At 47.1% G+C, this 19,934-nt stretch overlaps 1 protein-coding gene across 1 annotated transcript in view; it reads left to right on the plus strand.

The window, feature by feature from the left end:
• Positions 1-22: 22 nt before the first annotated feature.
• ERCC3 (ERCC excision repair 3, TFIIH core complex helicase subunit) overlaps positions 23-19,934 on the plus strand; it is a 31,235-nt gene continuing 11,323 nt past the window's right edge. The window contains exons 1-9 of the mRNA XM_008074007.2: positions 23-229; positions 813-1,049; positions 1,663-1,712; positions 2,107-2,242; positions 2,421-2,585; positions 3,224-3,428; positions 5,267-5,581; positions 9,561-9,745; positions 16,375-16,577. Of these exons, the coding sequence (XP_008072198.1) occupies positions 188-229; positions 813-1,049; positions 1,663-1,712; positions 2,107-2,242; positions 2,421-2,585; positions 3,224-3,428; positions 5,267-5,581; positions 9,561-9,745; positions 16,375-16,577 (1,538 nt within the window). The 5' untranslated portion in view covers positions 23-187. The remainder of the gene's footprint in view (positions 230-812; positions 1,050-1,662; positions 1,713-2,106; positions 2,243-2,420; positions 2,586-3,223; positions 3,429-5,266; positions 5,582-9,560; positions 9,746-16,374; positions 16,578-19,934) is intronic.

Consider the following 19,934-nt stretch of genomic DNA (forward strand, 5'->3'; position numbering starts at 1 on the left):
TCACGTCGGGTGCTTGCGTGCAGACAGGAGGAAGGCCAAGAAGCGGCACCACGAGGACGAGGAGGAGGAGGAGGACGACGCGGCGGGGAACGACCCGCCGGAAGCGGTGCCCTCGGCCGCCGGGAAGCACGTGGACGAGTCCGGCACCAGAGTGGACGAGTACGGGGCCAAGGACTACCGCGCGCAGATGCCGCTGAAGGACGACCACGCCTCCAGGCCCCTCTGGGTGGTGAGCGCGCCCTGCGCCGGGGCGGCCGCGGCTGGGGGCGCGTGTCGCCCCGGGGTCCGGGTTCATCCGGCTCGCGGTTGCAGATGGCAGCCAGCCGGCTTTCCGTACTTCCGACTTCTCCGCTTGCTCTCCCTGCCTCCCCAGCCTCACCCGGCGTTAGGAAACACTTTCATCTGCCCAGTAGGTAGCATCTGTTGTGCCACCACGCCTTGACCCACTTGGAAAATTAGTGCCAGGCGCAGCCAGCCTTTGTTCAACTTTAATGTTTTTTTCCCTCGAAATCGAGCCTGAAGTTCGCCTGAGGATAGCTAATAAGATGGGTTTTCCCTGTGCAGGATCGTGGGAAGCAGTCACTGGCTTTGGAAGCCTCTGTTTTCCTCTACGCCTCTGTACATGATTGAAATAACAGGCCCTGCAGTTGTCTGAAGGTGTGCTTGCAAAAATAACCCTGGTGTTGGGCAGTTTATTCTTTGTTGGTAGCATTATGAGAAAGAGTCTTATAGTCTCTGCCACTCATTAGTTTCCTTGTCCGTTGTGTCTGTCATTAATTTCCTTGTCTGTTGTGTCCGTTTGGTGTTTCTAGGCTCCCGATGGCCACATCTTCTTGGAAGCCTTCTCTCCAGTGTACAAATACGCTCAAGACTTTCTGGTGGCTATTGCAGAGCCAGTGTGCCGACCAACCCATGTGCATGAGTACAAACTAACTGCCTACTCCTTGTATGCAGCTGTCAGCGTTGGGCTACAAACCAGTGACATCACTGAGTACCTCAGGAAGCTCAGCAAGACGGGAGTTCCTGATGGAATTATTCAGTTTATTAAGGCAAGTGCGGGCTGAGGCTGGCAACTCCATGTGCCTTGGGAATGCAGCAACAGTGGAGATAGGGCAGCCCTGCGAGGTCTGAGTGGCAAGTTTTCATCGCCACCACACAGTCTTTGCTGCATTCCTTCCCAAAGGTTGTTAGCAACCTGGGAGGGTTTACGTTGTGCTCTCTGCCATCAAGATGCATACATTTAGTTGGGAAAATAGGAACGTTGGTGAGGAGGCTGGCGGCTTTGCGTTTTCTTTGTGTAACAGTTACTGAACACCTGCTTTGTGCTGGGAGCTGTAGCATTACTGGTGTGGCCTAATCTGGGTTAGGATTGCGGCTGTGGGGCTGGAGAGTAAAGGGAAAATGTGGGAGAAATTTTAAGTCGTGTTTCATAAATTAGGGCATATGCATCAGAATTAGCCAGGCAAGAAGAAGGTTTTGCTCTCAGAAAGCAGAGGACAAAGGAGAAAACTCGGTTTTGACAGGGCTGACCCCTTTAGGGTTGCAAGTTGGGTTTTCCTAAAGTAACCTGAATTCTTCACTTGATTGTTGGGGGTGAGTGAACGTGTTCTGAGTAGCTGCTCGTCGCTAATTTTGCCTGTGTGATGTTATCTCTTTCTGCAGTTGTGTACTGTCAGCTATGGAAAAGTCAAGCTGGTCCTGAAGCACAACAGGCAAGAGATTCTTTGACAGGCCTGCCTCTAGGCACTGTCAACCGCTGCACCCCAGGTGGGAGGGAGGACTGTGAAAAGGGGCTGATGTTTATGGACTATCCACACCAACACCGCACTCCCCTGAAGTGCAGATAAGAGGAAGTACATTTCCCCAGCAGTGGAGCTGAGCTCAGATCCCTGCTTGCTTGATTTTAGGGCAAGGCTTTGCCCACAGCCCTCATGTTTACATCACGGTCGGCAACTCATAGCTCAGATTTGGTGTAAAGGGCTGGGAACAGCGAGAGAGTGGGGAAGAGTCAGGAGGCCTACTTGCATACCACCGAATTGAGTGAGTGGTGGGATCTTCTGGAGGTACCTGCTGGTTAGTGGTCCCTCCTTGCTCCTCTGCTCATAGGTACTTCGTTGAAAGCTCCCACCCTGATGTCATCCAGCATCTTCTCCAGGACCCGGTGATCCGGGAATGCCGCCTGAGGAACTCTGAAGGGGAGGCCACAGAGCTCATCACAGAGACTTTCACAAGCAAATCTGCTGTATGTGGCTCCTGGGTCACCCCTGAGGGTGATGGGCGTTTAGGATGTCAGCCTTCTCGGGTGCCTTTAGTCCAGCACTTGCAGCCTATCAGCCCTGCTGTTTTCTCCCTCTTCAGCCCTTGCTTATTAACAGCAGCATTAAATATTGTGTATTCCAGAGCCTGCATCTCTCTTACAGATTTCTAAGACCACTGAAGGCAGCGGTGGGCCCTCTACTTCCCGGGTGACAGATGCACAGAGTAAATCTGACATCCCCACAGACCTTTTTGAGTTCTACGAGCAAATGGACAAGGATGAGGAAGAAGAAGAAGAGACACAGACGGTATCTTTTGAAGTCAAGCAGGTTAGTAAACGTACCCTTTTCTGGGTTCCTTCACTAAGCTGATATTAGAAGCCACTCCAGCCCTGTGTTGACTCTGCCTGTGGACTGTGTGAGAGGAAGGAATCCCTGTCGGTTCCACAACCGCTTTCTCATTTTCAGTATCTGTGGGCTGTAGTGTCCTTTCTCTTCAGGCTGGTCTTCACAAGTTCTTGAGGTGATGTGAGAAACAGTGCCTGAGGGTCAATTTTGGCTGCTGATTAGGTTTTATTTTGACAATTGTTAGTTTGGGCTTTTCTGTGCTGTAACTCAGTTGTCACCAAGCAAGATCTAAATCTGTAGAAGTCTAGAGAAAGTGGCATTTTTTGGCCATTGGGCCCCTTTAGAATATGTGGTATTTTTTACCACAATTTTTTTTTTGTTTTTGAAACAAGGTCTTGATCTGTTGCCCAGGCTGAAGTGCAATGGCATGGTCATAGCTCCGTACAGACCCGAGCTTCTGGGCTCAAGTGATCCTCCTGTCTCAGCCTCCCAAGACGACAGGCATGTGCCACCACACCCAGCTCATTTTTATTTTTTGTGGAAATTAGGTCTTGCTGCTGCCCAGGCTGGCACTTTGAAGTAAATAAGACTTTAAAACCTTCTTTGTGCACATTCCACAGGAAATGATAGAGGAACTCCAGAAACGTTGTATTCACCTGGAATACCCTCTGTTGGCGGAATATGACTTCCGGAATGACTCTGTTAACCCTGATATCAACATTGACCTGAAACCCACAGCTGTCCTCAGACCCTATCAGGAGAAGAGCTTGCGGAAGATGTTTGGGAATGGGCGTGCACGCTCAGGGGTCATTGTTCTTCCTTGTGGTAAGTGATGCCTGATTGAAGAGGGTAGCCAGGCTGTGCGGTCCAGATCTGCCACCTGCCTCCTACTCTGTCTCTGCACATTTTCCTAAATCGCGCTTTGCCAGGAAACAGCCAAGGTCAGGTGACTCTTTCGTTCTTTTTTTTTGAGTTGGAATCTCTGTCTCCCAGGGTGGAGCGCAGTGCCACACTCATGGCCACCGCAGCCTTAACCTGCTAGGCTCAGGCGATCCTTCCACCTCAGCCTCCTGAATGGCTAGGACTGCAAGCGCTTGACATCACGCCTGACTAATTTTTCTGATTTATTGTAGAGACAGTGATTTGCCAGGTTGCTCAGGCTAGTCTTGAATTCCTGGGGTCAGGCGATCCTCTCACTTCTGCCTCCCAGAATGTTGGGATGACAAGCTTGAGCCACTGCACCTGTCCTCATTTGCGTCTTGGCCAATATTTATCGAGTGCTTATTGTGTACAGGGCTCTGGCCTAAGCACTGGGGGTATAATGGTGAGTAGAACAACACTCCTGACTTCATGGAGTTCATTCAGCTTAGGTAGAGACAGATGGTAAGCACATCAACGGTGCAGTGTATAAAAACTTGGGTGGTGCTAGAGATAGTGAAGAAGAACAGAGCAGGTGAGGGGTGAGACTGTGACAAGCGGCTGTTGTACCTAGTGAGGTTGGATTATTGTTCTTGAAGTCACTCTTGGGAATAGTGTATTTGGGGACTCCCTAGCACGGAAACTGCTTGTTTCTGGACGGCTTGCCCAGGTGTGCACGTCTGAGGATAGGCAGTAACAGCTCTCTTAGCACCTGCTGGCCCTCACTTGTCCTCAGTAGTGTCATGTCCTGATCTAGGTTCTTTGCCAGAGGTCTACAGACTCACCTGAGGGACCTACCCTGGACTTTTGGAGACAGAGTCTCCAGGGAAGGGGAGAGTCTTTCTTTCAAAACTCCATGGGTTATTTTGATAGTAAAGAAAGAATCTCTGTTGAAAGAAATAGCCTGATTTTATCTTGATCTTCAGATGGTGGATGGTAGTAAACTCAGAAACTCCTGGAATTTCATCTTCTGTGTACACATGTAGTGCATTCATGAGTTCTTAGCTCCCTTTTCTTTGTAGTAATAATGGTGGTCTTCTGTTGAGTCTCTCCTTTGCGGGTTGTGTTCCAGGCATGCAGTGCCTAGCAGCATCACTTGTTTTATGGCCGTGGCAGTTCTCTTTGGTTTTAGTTTTGTTTATTTTATTTTATTTATTTTTTTTTTTTTTATTTTTTTTTGGAGTTGAAGTCTCGCTCTGTCACCCAGACTGGAGTGCAGTGGCCGCTCCCGGCCACCGCAGCCTCCACCTGCTGGGCTTCGGTGATCCTTCCGCCTCAGCCTTCCAAGTAGCTGGAACCAGGCACGTGCTACCACACCTGGCTAATTTTTTGAGGTCTCGCCAAGTTGCCCGGGTGGGTCTCGAACCCGCGGGCTCAGGCAGTCCACTCACCTCAGCCTCCCAAAGCGCAGGATTACAGGCTGAGCCAAGCCCGGCCTTAGTTTTGTTTAAAATGGCAAAAGCTAGCATCTGTCTTCTCACTGGTTTATTTTGAGATTTTAACATTTAAATGAGGTGCATGTAAAGTGCTACAATAGGATCTGGCACCTGCTAATTCTCACATATGTGTGTGAAGTGGGCCTATCTCCTCTAGAAGAAAACAGACTGGAGCAGTAAGAGCCTCAAAGATGCTAGTTGTGAGGACTGGTACATTGTCCTTGAGTCCTATGCCAGTAAGTCATTCTGCCTGTCCCGGCTTTTATTTCAGCCTGGTCTTGGGTAGGATCACCCTCGGGTTTCTCGTAGGTGCCGGGAAGTCACTGGTTGGTGTGACCGCTGCATGCACTGTCAGAAAACGCTGTCTGGTGCTGGGCAACTCAGCTGTGTCTGTGGAACAGTGGAAGGCCCAGTTCAAGATGTGGTCCACCATTGACGACAGCCAGATCTGCCGCTTCACCTCCGATGCCAAAGACAAGCCCATAGGCTGCTCCGTTGCCATTAGCACCTACTCCATGCTGGGCCACACCACCAGAAGGTCCTGGGAGGCTGAGCGGGTCATGGAGTGGCTCAAAACCCAGGAGTGGGGCCTCATGATCCTGGACGAAGTGCACACCATACCAGGTAAGCAGGCTGAAGCTGAGCTGTCTGCTGGCACAGATGAAAGTAGATTTCCAGTTGTTGGGTTCCAGGAGGGACTGCTGTGCAGCTCACCCAGTTGGTAGAAAGACTTGCTGGGTAAACTTTAAATACTTCTGAAGTATGGGTAGGGTGGGGTGTCTACATTACAATATGTTCTTACAGTATGTAATTGAAGCCCTACTTTTTCAAGGATTGCAGGCAGACTTTTTTTTTTGAGTTGGAGTTTCACTCCGTCACCCAGGCTGAAGTGAAGTGCAGTGGCACACTCATGGTCACCCCAGCATTGACCTGCTGGGCACAGGTGATCCTTCCACCTTAGCCTTCCAAGTAGCTGGAACTACAGGTGTGCACTACCACACCCGGCTAATTTTTGGCTCAAGGCTGTAATCCCGGCTCTTTGGGAGGCCAAGGTGAGAGGATTATCTGAGCCCATGGGTTTGAGACCAGCCTGGGCAACTTGGCAAGACCTCATCTCTACAATAAATCACAAAAATTAGCCAGGCGTGGTAGCATGCATCTGTAGTTGCCGCTACAGAAGGCTGAGGAGGAAGGATCACCTAAGCCTAGCAAGTTGAGGCTGCAGTGGTTTTGAGTGTGCCGCTGCACTCCAACCCGGGCAACAGAGTGAGACTCCGACTCAAAAAAAAAGAAAAAAGAAAAAAAATATATACATACACACACACACACAGATGCCAAATAAGCACTTTAACATCACTAGCAATCAGGGAAATATGCAAATTAAAACCATTGCAAGGAACTTCTTTCTGTATGCTTAAAAGACTGGCTAAAATAAAAAATACTGAAATGCCTGTGCTGATGAGGTCACAGAGCAACTGAAACTATCACACATTGCTGGAGTGACTGCAGAGTGTACTGTCACTCTGGGAAATAATTTACCCATTTATTATAAAATTACCACATGACATGTCAGTCCTCCTTCTGGGCATCTATTCTAGAGAGATACAAAATCCTGTACATGCGTGTTTACAGCGGCTCTGTGCGTAGTCTCCAAAGCCCAAGTGCCTATCAGTGGGTGTCTGGATAAACAAACTGGCGCGTCCTTGCGCTGGAACACGGCCCCGAAGTACAAGGAGCAAGCTGTTGTTGCATGCAGCAACCTGGATGGACCTCAAGACTGGTCCTGAGTGAGAGAAGCCAGTCGCAAGAGGTTCCATAGTATGTGATTCTGTGTACGTGACGCTTTCGAAAGACAGCGACAGTGTGGCGCTGCTCCGCAGATCAGTGGTTGCTGGAGTTGGGGCGGGGGATTGAAGGGGGAGAGGTGTATAAAGGGAGGGCCCGGGGGAGTCTCCTACGACGACGGCTGACCCAGCCCTGTTTGTGGCGGTGGCTACAAAAGTAGAAACACGTTAAAATTCATTGAAGTGGCCCTCCCCCCAGTCAGATTTACTGTGATGATTTAAAAACTAAACTAAAGGAAAACAGATTAAAGGGAGGGTGGGTACTGAGTCCTTTAGGTCTGAAAACTGATGACACGTGGAGTCATTGCCTGCGAATGAGTTTTGAATTGTTTGGTAGCAGTTTGGTTGGCGACTGGGTTCGGAGCCTGGGAGGCTTGAGGCGCTCTGCCCGAGTGTATACTTGGTATGTGTGATGCTCTTTAAACCTAGGCCCCAGCTCCCAAAATATGGCAGCACAGGCCTAGGGTGGTTATCTGGCGACAAGGACAGAAAGGTACACCCCGCACCCTTCACGCTCCTAGTGTGTGTCTGTGAGCTCTTCTCTGTCTTGTCTGGCTCACTGTCTTTGGGAGACCACCTGGTTCTGAGGGCCTTGCCTGGGCCTTGTGAGCCCCACGGCCTGGCCTTGCTCACCAGCGCAGAGAGCAGATGTGAACTAAGGAGCTGCTGGTCAGTCAGTAAGTTTCCTGACCAGCTCTGCCACACTGGGTTAGGTAGATAGGTAGATCTCTGAGGGTTTATCTTGAGAGGTAAAGCTGGCTGTGCTCTTCTGTGGATCTTTTGAAAGGAACTCTGCTATTACAGTGCTTGCATGTATAAAGTGCTTCCTGCGAGCTAGGCACTGTTCCAGTTTCATTATTTCAGCAGGTATTTATTAGGAATCTGTACGTGGACTGTATTTGGGCACTGGAGATAAAGTGAGAGGGACAGTCAATCACACAAATAAATGTCAGGTGACAACCATGGCATCGTGTTGATAACACAAGTCACACACAGAAGTATGTACTGTGATTTCATTTATGTGCAGTTCAGGAAAGAGGCAGACTCCCCTCTGATGTCAGAAGTCAGATGGTGGTGGTTATGGACATGGCGTCAGGAGAGAGACTTTGGGTGCTTAAACACCCAGATACAATCCATACACTGGTCTGGGTGGTACTACAGATGGGTGCCTGTGCAGATGTGTAGAGCCGTATACTGCATTTCGCATTTTGTGTGTTATTCACCTGTGACAGCTGTTATGGCTGTGACTGATTTACGGGGCCAATGCCAGTGTCCTGGCAGGGTCTTGCCTCATCTTTCCCTCGAAAGCCCACATAAAGCTGGTGTCACCGTTGCCTTGGGTACCATGTCCCTCTAACATGGGGAGCCATGTCTAGGGTCCTTGGCTACCTTTTTTTGAAGCCACCACAGTTTTTCCTTGGAGATAATCTTGACACTGATTTTGTTTGTTTTTTGGTGTGCATTTGTGTTTGCACATGGTGTGTATGTAAACCATGTTAAACTTCAGTATATGAAATTATAAAAACTAGACATTTGCTTAGGGTTAGATAACCCTCTATTATTTCTCTGCTGATATTTTTGGTTTGTGTTTTGGTGCGTTCTGGTTTCTTTTTCCTTAGATTATTGTGTCTGTTTATTTCTGAAGTATCATTAGCCTTATTTTAAATTTTATTGTAAGATAAGGATGATGCAAACTTTTTTTTTTTTTTTTTTGAGTTGAAGTTTCATTCTGTCGCCCAGGCTGGAGTGCAGTGGCACGCTCATGGTCACTACAGCCTTGACCTTCTGGGCTCAGGCAGTGCTTCCAGCTCAGCCTTCCAAGTAGCTGGAACTGTAGGCATGCACCACCACACCCGGCTAAATTTTTTATTTATTGTAGAGATGGGGTCTTGCCATGTTGCTCAGGCTGGTCTCAAACCCCTGAGCTCAAGCATTCCTCTCGCCTCAGCCTCCCAAAGTGTTGGGATTTGCAGACGTGAACCACTGCACCTGGCCTGATTCAAACATTTTAACCCTTCCTTCAGAGAATCAGAAGTTTTAAAACATAAGTCCATAGAAGCCCATAAATTAGGTCTTTTAAAAGGAATATCTCACATCCATTCAAGTTTTATTTTATTTGATAAGTCAGAAATAATTATAGCATTCAAAAGAAAGAAATAAAAGGAAGTTGCTGATTGACCAAGGCGAGTCCAGTTGGTGAAGTGTGGAGAGGGGAGTTTCCCATGGTGCCTGGGCTTTCATCTCAGCCTTAGACTTGGTTTTCTCCCTGGTTTCTGGGAAGATGGTGGGAAGTTGAGCAGAGCTGGCTCCTTTCTTCCTCTCTCCCCCAGATCCCCAACAGTCTTTTCTGTAACCTGGTAAACGTGGGTAAAACTGGGTGCAAGTTTCAGGCTGAACAAATGCCTTGTATAATTTAGAGCTTAATGGTATTGCAAGTGTTGTAGATCACGCTTCAGATTGCCATCTGCACTCCTGCTGAGTGAGAGTTAGCTGTTGTGAGGAGAATGCCACGGTGTTAACACGGAGCCTTCAAAAACACATTTCACCCGCTTGTTCTCGTTTCTATTTTCTTTTGGGCAGATCTGAAGGGGGTGGTGAAGTGTTCCGCTGGTCATTCTTGTCTAGAGCTGGGTTCCGGTGGTCCTGAAACCCAGGGGTTGGCCCCTGTGGCATTACAGGCCAACATTAAGTTGCAAGGTGTGGATAGTACGCCAACACTTAAACAAGTGACAGTGTGGATACTCTCTTTGCTTCCCCAGCCAAGATGTTCCGGCGGGTGCTCACCATCGTGCAGGCCCATTGCAAGCTGGGTTTGACAGCAACCCTCGTCCGTGAAGATGACAAAATTGTGGACTTAAACTTTCTGATTGGGCCCAAGCTCTATGAAGCCAACTGGATGGAGCTGCAGAACAACGGCTACATCGCCAAAGTCCAGTGTGCTGAGGTAGCTGAGCCCAGGCTGCGTGGGTGTCTGGGGGAGGGCCGCCTCTGGTGGGCTCGGGGAAGTGATCAGGTTGCTTCCTCATGGACACTTACACAGGTCAGGACCTGAGGGTGACCTGCTGCTGACTCACGCAGTACCCTCCGTCACCCTGGGGGAGCAGTGTTGTACCCACTTGTCCCTTGCCTTTTCCTGGCTCTCACCGTCAGTGAGTGGTAAAGTCCGGATTTGAATCCAGGCCACTGGGCTCCAGAGTCCATGCTGCTTCTCTGTTCTGTGACTGAGCTCCCGGGGGTGTTCCTGCCCACCCTCCCCCTGAGGGGTCCCTGAGGGGGTCTGCATGGGCAGCCACCCAGCTCCTCCACCTTAAAATGACTGTCCCTCAGGAGCTCAGATCGGGGGGCCGTTGTCCTGAGAGAATGGAGAAGGGCCTCTTGCCTGTGAGCGGCCTTGTAATCAGCCCTCCTCCAAGAAACAGCGGCCAGAACCTCTGCGGCCATCTTCTCCTTCCTGAGCACAGCCCTCTCCACCTGTCAGGAATAACTGCTGTCGAGGAACTTGTATTTGCCATTCTTTTGCTTTTCTTTATTATTTTACCTTTTCTGTGTATTTCCTTAGACATGTTTGCCCGATCAAAAAGATGTTTTCGTAAGTGTAATCAAATCATGTTCTTTTTTTTTTTTTTTCTTTTTGAGTTGGAGTCTCACTCTGTCACCCAGACTGGAGAGCAGTAGCATGCTCCCGACCACCGCAGCCTTGACCTGCTGGGCTCTGGCGATCTTCCTCCTCAACCTTCCGAGTAGCTGAAATTAGGCATGTGCTACCATGCCCGGCTGATTTTTTGATTTATTGTAGAGATGAGGTCTCACCAAGTTGCCCAGGCAGGTCTCGAACCCACGGGCTCAGGCAGTCCACTCACCTCGGTCTCCCAAGGCGCGGGATTACAGGCTGAGCCACTGAGCCCAGCCCATGTATGTTCTTATATGACTTCTGTTTTTATTTCTCGCCTAATGCATTATTCCTTTGGCAACGCATGTAACTGTGGCTCATTCTTTGAGTGGGCGTACAGTATTCCATTCACAGATGTGCCACAGTTTGATATATATGATGGAATACTGCATAGCAATACATATCTTTCTAATGTTAACAGACATTTGAGCCGCTAAGTGGTTTTTTTTAACAGCTTTTGTTTGGGGTATGATTTCACTCATCATAAAATTCACCTGTTGTAAATATACAAATATACATCATGGTATTAGTAAATGCAAAGAGTTGGCCAGCTCTCCCCACAGTCTAGCTTTAGAGCATTTCCACCACCCCAGAAAAAGCTCCCTCATGCCTGTCGGCAATAATTGTGCCTCTGCTCGCAGCCCTCAGGCAACCACTGATTTATTTTCTTTCTCTGTACATTTGGAGCTTGGTGTTTTTTTTTTTTTTTTGCTCTGATGGCAGTTTTGCTGCCAGTATTTTTTATTCTCATTTCCTGGGACCCTTGAGTGTCAGGGTTTTTCTAAAACAGTATTATTCACACTGTGGACTGACCCCACAGTAGGCTGGTGAAATCACATTAGTGACTCATGACCAGTGGTGAATAGAATCCACCAGAATGTGTAATCTGAAGTAAGGGTGTATATTGCTTCATAAAACTGTCTGAGCGTGTGTAAGTTTGGTTTGTGGTGTACAGTGGTACAAGTGTAGAAGCTACTGCCTGGCAGGAGCACTGCTGTTTGAAGGGTCTGCGGATATTTGGTTTACGAGTCATGTCCCGCTACTGCCCAGTAAGCAGGGATGAGTGAGGTTGCTTCATGTCTCCCAATACCTAATAGTGATTTTTTTTCTTTTAATTTTTGCTGAACTGGTAAGTGTGAAATGGTATCCCTTTATGGCCTGAGTTTGTGTTTTCCTATTGACTAATGACATGTTTATGGGCCATTTATGTTGCATATTCTGTGAGGTGTAGGATCTTAAAGAGTTTAAGATGGTAAATTTGTTTTTAGTTCTTTGAGAAATCTCCAAGCTGATTTCCACAAGGGCTGAACTGGCTAATATTCTTATCAACAGTGTGTTGGGGTTGCCTTTTCTTTACAAAACATATAGCCATCCAGACTGTTGTGAGATGCTATCTCATTGTGGTTTCGATTTGCCTTTTTTTTTGAGTTGATGTCTCATTCTGTCACCCAGGATGGAGAGCAGTGGCATGGTTACAACGATCACAGCTCATAGCAGCCTCTACTTCCTGAGCTCAGGTGATCCTTCACCTCAGCATCCCAAGTAGCTGGGACTACAGGTGTGCGCCACCACACCTGGCTGATTTTTTTGTAGAGATGCAGTCTTGCTATTTTGCCCAGGTTGGTCTCAAACTCCTGGGCTCAGGCAATCCTTTGATATTATAGGCATGAGCCACAGCACTGGCCTGATTTGCGTTTTTCTGATGATGAGTGATATTGAGCATTTTTTCATGTTTGTTGGCAGTTGTATGTCCTATTTTGTTCATGTTCTTTGCCTACTTTTTAATGGGGTTATTTATTTATTTTGTCAATTCATTTGAATTCCTTTTAGATTCTAGATACTAGTCCTTTGTCAGATGCACAGTTTGCAAATATTTTCTCCCATTTTGTAGGTTGACTATTTACTCTGTTGATAGTTTCTTTTGCTGTGCAGAAGCTCTTTAGTTTAATTAGATCCCACTTGTCAGTTTTTGTCTTTGCTGAATTTGCTTTTAAAGACTTAGACATAAATTTGTTGCCTAGGCCAGTGTCCTGAAGAGTGTTTTTTAGGTTTTCTTCTGGGGTTTTTATAGTTTAAGGTCTTACATTTAAGTCTTAAATCCATCTTGAGTGAATGTTTGTATAGGGTGAGAGGAAGGGGTCTAGATTCATTCTTCCACAGATGGTTAGCCAGTTTTCCCAGCACCATTTATTTATTGAGTAGTTTGTCCTTAGCCCACTGTTAATATTTGTCAACTTGGTTGAAGATCAGATAGTTGTAGGTGAGCGGCTTCATTTCTGGGTTCTCTGTTCCCTTCCACTGGCCTGTGTGTCTATTTTTGTAACAGTACCATACTGTTTTGGTTACTCTAGCCTTGTAGTAAAGTTTGAAGTTTGGTAATGTGATACCTCAGGCTTTGTTCTTTTTGCTTAGGATTGCTTTGACTGTTTGGGCTCTTTTTTGCTTCTGTATGAATTTTAGAAGTGTTTTTTAATTATTTGAAAAGTGACATCTGTAGTTTGTTAAGAATTGTGTTGAATCTGTAGATTTTAATGATGTTGAGTCTTCCAATCCATGAGCATGGGATGTTTCTCCATTTGCTTATGTCACCAGTGTTTTTTAGATCTCATTGTAGATGTCTTTCACTTCCTCGTTTAAATGTTTTCCCAGATATTTTATTTTTGTGTGTGGTTATTGTAAACGGGAATATGCTCTTAATTTGGTTCTCTGCCTGGATGCTTTTGGTATATAGAAATGTACTGATTTCTGAGCACTGATTTTGTGGTCCTAAGACTTTACTGAAATCACTTATCAGGTGTAGGTGTCTTTTGGTGAACTCTTGAGGGTTCTCTAGATACAGAATCATATCATCTGTAATGAGATAATTTGACTTCCTCTTTTTTTTTTGAGTCAGAGTCTCACTCTGTCTCCTAGGCTAGAGTGCAGTGGCACATGCTGCTGCTCACGGCTACTGCAGCCTCAACCTGCTGGGCTCAGGCAGTTCTTCCACCTCAGCCTTCCAAGTAGCTGGAACTACAGGCAAGCACCACCACGCCCAGGTAATTTTTTGATTTGTAGAGAGGAGGTGTTGCCATGTTGCCTAGACTGGTCTCAAACCCCTGGGCTCAGGCAGTACTCTCCCTTCAGCCTCCCAAAGTGCTGGGATTATAGGTGTGAGCCACTGTGCCCAGCAACTTCCTCTTTTCCTGTTTGGATGTCTTTTATTTTGTTCTCTTGCCTGATTGTTCTGGTTAGGACTTTTAGTATTATGTTAAAAAGAAGTGATCCTTGTCTTGTTCTAGCTCTTAGGGGCTATGCTTCCAACTTCTGCCCATTCAGTATGATATTCACTGTGGGTTTATCATAGACAGACGGCTCTTGGTATTTTGAGGTATACACCTTTGATGACAGTGAAGGTTTTAGTCATGAAGAGATGTTGTTTTCTCATATGTTCTTCTGCATCTATTGAGATGATCCTGTAATTCTTGTTTTTAATTCTGTTTATGTGGTGTTCTTGTGTTTCTTTTGCATAAATGAGCAAGTAGTGTACATTATCTTATCTCCCTTTCTTGTACAAAAGGTCGCATACTGTGAATGCCCTTTTGCACTTTGTTCTTTTCACTTAACAACAGATTGTGGAAATCGCTCCATAACACTTCATCGGGTCTTCCTAATTCTTTTTCACACCTGCAGAATATGCCATTGTGTGGCCGTAACATAGTTTATTCACCTGTCTCTGGTGTTTGTGCATTTAGGTGCCCGTCGCACAAATGAGTATTAACAGTGCTGCATTAATAGCTTTGTGTATGTTTGTGTTGCTGGAGGTGTACCATCAGGGTAGATTGGGAATGAGATTTTAAATCAAGCAGTCATGGAAGCCCCTCCCAAGGCCGTTGGGAGGGACCAACTCAAACTGTGCTTTTCCTTTGCTCTCATGCCACAGTAGTAATCAGCGTGTGGGTTTTTTCCCCCTACACCAAGCAGCGGTCACCAGGTGGGTGTTCTCTGTTTCAGTTCGATTCTGATGCTGTCTGCCTAGAGATAGCAAGATTCCACAGCCTGAGGACTCAGTCCCCAAGACTGTTTCCTCCCTTCCACCAGTCACCAACTCGGGTCTCAGGAGTTTCTGACCTACCCTCTTCAAGTGGAGTTCCCAGGAACCTCTCTCTGGGGTCAGTGAACTGGCTAGAGTGGCTCACAGGACTCGAGGAAACTTACGCGTTGACTGGCTTGTTACCAAGGATGCAGGTGAAGGGATGCGCAGGGCAGAAGCGTCCAGGCCCTCCCGGGGCCGCCACCTTCCCAGACCGCCGGGGTTCAGCTGTCCGAAAACTCTCCGAACCCTTTCCTTTGGGGATGTCATGGGGGCTTCGTTATGTAGGCATGAGTGATCAAACCGCCGGCCCCTGGTGATCAGCCTAGCCTTCAGCCACTCTCTCCCAAAGAGGTTGCAGGGTGCGGCTGCAAGCCCCAAGCCTCCAGTCCTGCCCTAGTCTTTCAGGTGACCAGCCCGCATCCTGACGCTGCGGAGGGCCGCCAGCCGCCAGTCAAATCATTAGCACACAAAAGGACATCACCTTGGAGAGTCTGAGAAGTGGGGGGAGTTGGATGTCAAGAACAGGTTCAGAGACCAACTGTGTATTTCACAATATCACAGAGGTCCATGGGAGCAGACGTTCCCCAAGCCTGGGGCAGGACTGCTGTGGTGTTGGAGGAGCTGCAGTGAGCGGAGGAGGGCAGTGACTGTGGCTGTGTCGCGCCCTCAGTCCTAGCCCAGGAGGCCCTCGGTGAGCCTCCCTGGGGACCTGCACCTTTGAAAAGGGCTCTGCTTGTACCTCAGGGCGTTGCGTCTCCCTTGTCAGCTTTGTTCCACAGAGGGACGGAAAGGACTTTGTGGACGGCCACACTGATCAATAGCTGGGTCAGGATTCATGCCCAGGCGGTCCGTTGGTTCTAGAACCACCGTGTGCTGCTCTGGTCCTTATTCACTAGAACTTAAAGTGGTCTGAGTGTGCACAAAAGTCTTACTTCGTGTAATTGATGGTAAAGGTAGAACAATACACAAATAGTGAGATAGTGCTGGAAGGTTTAGATGGGTGGGTTCATTGATCTTTAATAACGTGTTCTACTGATGCCGTGGAATGTCAGCCTGTGTTGTGGCTAAGGTAGAGACCTTCTCAACTACCTGGGCAGGTGTCAGGGACAATGTTGTAGACTGGCCTGATTGAAATGGGGATCTTCTTTGAAATTTCCTGGATTGTCACTTCCATCCGGTTTTGCTTTCCTGCCGTTTAGAATAATTGTGCCAGTAGTTTTCCATCTCCTTGCCTTACCATAACCTTGAATTTGAGATTATTCTTTTTAGTAGCCTCTGGGCTTACCAGTCTTGGATTTTTGTGGGTCAGAATTCAGGGCACGGGAGTGAACAGAGGCCCTGACACCACCGTGCTACCTGAGAGTCTGCCAGCAGAGTGCTTTACGCTGATGGCCATAATAACCTAACTGAAGCACTTCTGGCCCTGCCAGAAAGTGTGTGTGTGTGTGTAGGAGCAGTTCTCAGGAGTAGCGCTGACTTGGTTTGGGAGGTGCAGTCTAAACGGAAGTGTTACTGGCATCACCAGTTGAGAATATGATTTCCCTCACTTGCAGCTGGTATATAAAGAATCTCCGGGATATGATTGCATTTTAAAGCAGTTTCAGTGATTAACGTTGAAGAGTGTCCTGGTTCAACATGAAATAATTAGGTTTGATTTAGTTTTGTTTTGTGGGTGCATTTATATACAGTTGTATTGACATATAATTCACATACCATTGGTTTTGTTTTGTTCTAAAGCTAATTCTGCTGAGTGAAAGTGCTTCAAAAGTTCTAAATTGTATGATGTTTAAACTTGCAAAATGACCCCCGATTCTTAATTGTATCACAGGTTTGGTGCCCAATGTCTCCTGAGTTTTACCGGGAATATGTGGCAATCAAAACTAAGAAACGAATCTTGCTGTATACCATGAATCCCAACAAATTCAGAGCGTGCCAGTTTCTGATCAAGTTTCATGAAAGGAGGAATGACAAGATTATTGTCTTTGCTGACAACGTGTTTGCCCTGAAAGAATATGCCATTCGGCTGAACAAGTAAGAGTTGGAAGCTTGGTGTTGCCTCTGAGCCAGTTTATCTCCCCCATTGAGAGTGCGGAAGGTCCCTCGTTGTTTTTTTTTTCCTTGAGGTTCTCAGGGACTTCTTGGGATCCAAAGTTCTGGTTCTGTGGCCCTGGTCCCAGAAACCAGGCAAGACCCGAACAGGTGGTTGGAGTCAAAGGTCAGAGCATATGTAGAAAAGGGGGTCTGGTCACCACGAGGTCTGAGAGCAGAGGCCAGAGTGTTGGAGTGGACTGAGCAGGGCCCCATTGATGTGGGCTCCAGGGAGGGGTGGGAGTTGGCATCTGGAGCTCAGGCCGAGTGAACTTTGGGGTGGAGGTGAATGATGCCTCATGTATGGTCCAGGAGCTAGGCAGGCAAGGCAAGCTGGGCCAGCATCATGGATGCGGACTGACATCTGGAGAGCGCTTCCCAGGATACACCCACCTAGATCTCTGTGCTTCAAGCCTGGCTGTTGCAAATTCCCTACCAAGTAAGAAGGAAGAGGCCTGTGCTTCCTCCCTCAGCGATGCCGGACTTCAGGTGCCATAAATGTTGCAGAGGACAAGGTTCTCTGTGGAAATAGGTCTTCATTACTTTTGTGGCGGAGGAGAGGGAAGAATGAATTAGACCAGTTTCTGTTAGGCATGCTCTGCACATGTTTTATTTAATCCTTACACTAGACAGGAGATATTACTCCCATTTTCTGAATAGGGAAAGATGCAGAGCAGTTAATCCGTTTTGTGAGTTTCTAATGTTCCAGTGGCACAGTCGGTTAACACGTGCTATTTATACAAGCTGTAAGTTTCTAAAATTGTACCTTTTAAAAAAGTCTCAAAAGGCTGTATTTTTTCTTAAAGTTAACATTTAGGTTATCATGAAAAACAGTAATTTCTAAAATTGTTCCTTTTTAAAAATTTCGAATGATTTTCTTTTTTCTTAAAGTTAATATTTAGGTTATTATAAAAACCAGCAATTTCCTGCTCATGTCTTCCTACCCACAATATCTGTTCTCTGAAGGCAGCTATTTTCAACTCTTTTTCTCTTTGTTTACTTTCATAGTTATTTACTTATTTTTCTTGACTTGGGGTCTCACTCTCTCACCCAGGCTGGAATGCAGTGGGCGTGAAGCTTTGGCCACCTGGGTTCAAGTGATCCTTCCACTTCAGTCTCCCAAGTAGCTGGGACTACAAGTACATACTGCCATGACTGGCTAATTTTTTAATTTTTGTAGAGGCAAGGTCTCGCTGTGTTGCCTAGGCTGGTCTTGAATTCTTGGGCTCAAAGTGCCAGGATTATAGATGTGAGCCACCGTACCTTGTCTTCATATTTCCAAGGAATAGCTTATGCAGTAATTTCTTTTTTTTTTGAGTTGGAGTCTCACTCTGTCACCCAGACTGGAGTGCAGCGGCCGCTCCCGGCCACTGCAGCCTCGACCTACTGGGCTCCGGCAATCCTTTCGCCTCAGCCTTCCAAGTAGCTGGAACTACAGGCGCGTGCTACCACGCCCGGCTAATTTTTTATTTATTGTAGAGATGAGGTCTCGCCAGGTTGCCCAGGCGGGTCTCGAACCCGCGGGCTCAGGCAATCCACTCACCTCAGCCTCCCAAAGGCGCTAGATTACAGGCTGAGCCACCGAGCCCAGCTTGTAGTAATTTCTTAGTTATCAATTGCAGAAATTACCTATTAGCTTGCTACTTTAGGAGTTGAGAATATACTATTCCCTCTCCTACCATCCTTCTAATATGGCAATAGCACAAGTTGGGGGCTAAACTAATATTCAGTATTAAATTATTTTGACTGTATAAGTATTGTTGAATTGGAGCCCTGTAATGTACTGCGATTACATTTTTGTTTTTGTGACTTTTGTTTTCCCTGGAGTTAATAATTTCTTTGTTGCTTTTGCTTCGTTTACTATATATTTAATTACTCTTCTCCAGACTCGTCATGTAGCCATAAACTCAATAGGGTTAGGTAATCTGTCAGTTCTGTTTCTCTCCCTTTCTCCAGTGAGGTCCCCACCTACATTTCATCCTCCTACTCTGCTCTGGCCTGCCTGCTGTCTAGACCTGGAGACACCACCAGCTGTTACCTTGGGGCTTCCCTTGGATGTCACCCTCTGAGTTTCCTGGGCCTCTTTGTTGTGCTGGAACCCGTTTCCCAATCCCAAGTCTCCACTCTCTTGGTCACTAATTTTCATGGCGCATGTGCTCCAGTAGGTTCCTGAGAGAAGGTATATAGGAGGGAAAGTTTTGAAGACTCTGAGCGTTTGCACAGATCCTTACTTAATTTTACACTTGATCAGTAGTTTGGCTAGGCCTTAAAATGCACTGTGAGCTTCCACTGAGGTCGCTCAAAAGTTTCCTCTTTGATTCCTGTCTGTTTCTTACCTGCTGTGGTGGGTGTGGAAGCTCTTAGGGCCTTCTCTCTTTTTTCTTTTTTAGACATTTAGAAGTGATATTTCCAGTGTGGCCTTTTTTCTCTCATTGTGACAGGCACTCAGTAGGCCCTTTCAAGCTGGAAACTTGTGTCCTTGAGCTCTGAGGCATGCGGACTTTTTTTTGTTTAATAATCACCTTTATGTTCTCTCTTTTTGGAATCCCTACTGGTCAGATGTTAGATCTTCTGAACAGTTTCTCCAGTTTTCTTATTTTTTCTCCCATATTTTTATTCCTATGTTTTCTTTTCTTTTTTTTTCTTTTTTTCCCGAGTTGGAATCTCACTCCGTCGCCCAGACTGGAGTGCAGCGGCCGCTCCCAGCCACTGCAGCCTCGACCTGCTGGGTTCTGGCGATCCTTCTGCCTCAGCCTTCCAAGTAGCCGGAACTACAGGCACGCGCTACCACACCCAGCTGATTTTTTTGATTTATTGTAGAGATGAGGCCTCGCCGAGTTGCCCGGGTGGGTCACGAACCTGCTGGCTCAGGCAGTCCACTGACCTCAGCCTCCCAAAGCGCTGGGATGACAGGCTGAGCCACCAAGCCGGCTTATTCCTATGTTTTCTAACCCTCTGTTGAAACACTTGTTACTTTCTAAGAGCTTTTTCTTGATAACGCTTACTTTGTGAACATAGTATCTTCTCTGAGGCTATGAAAGCTTTGGAAACTTCCTTCTGTTCCTTATACTGTTTTTCTCTTCTTCAGGTTTTCTTGTTTTGTTTTCCCTGTCCCTCCCCTCTCCTTCCCTGCCTCTCCTCGTTTTCTTTTTCTTGTCAGGGTCTTACTTTGCCACCCAGGCTGGAGTACAGTGGCTAACTGCAGCCTCGACCTCATGGTCTCAAGCGATCCTCCCACCTCCGCCCCCTGAGTAACTGGGACTACAGGTGCCTACCACCATGCCCAGCTAATTTTTTTTT

Source organism: Carlito syrichta, unplaced genomic scaffold, assembly GCF_000164805.1.
Source record: "Carlito syrichta isolate Samal-C Ts95f unplaced genomic scaffold, Tarsius_syrichta-2.0.1 Scaffold316266, whole genome shotgun sequence".
NCBI classification, from domain to species: domain Eukaryota; kingdom Metazoa; phylum Chordata; class Mammalia; order Primates; family Tarsiidae; genus Carlito; species Carlito syrichta.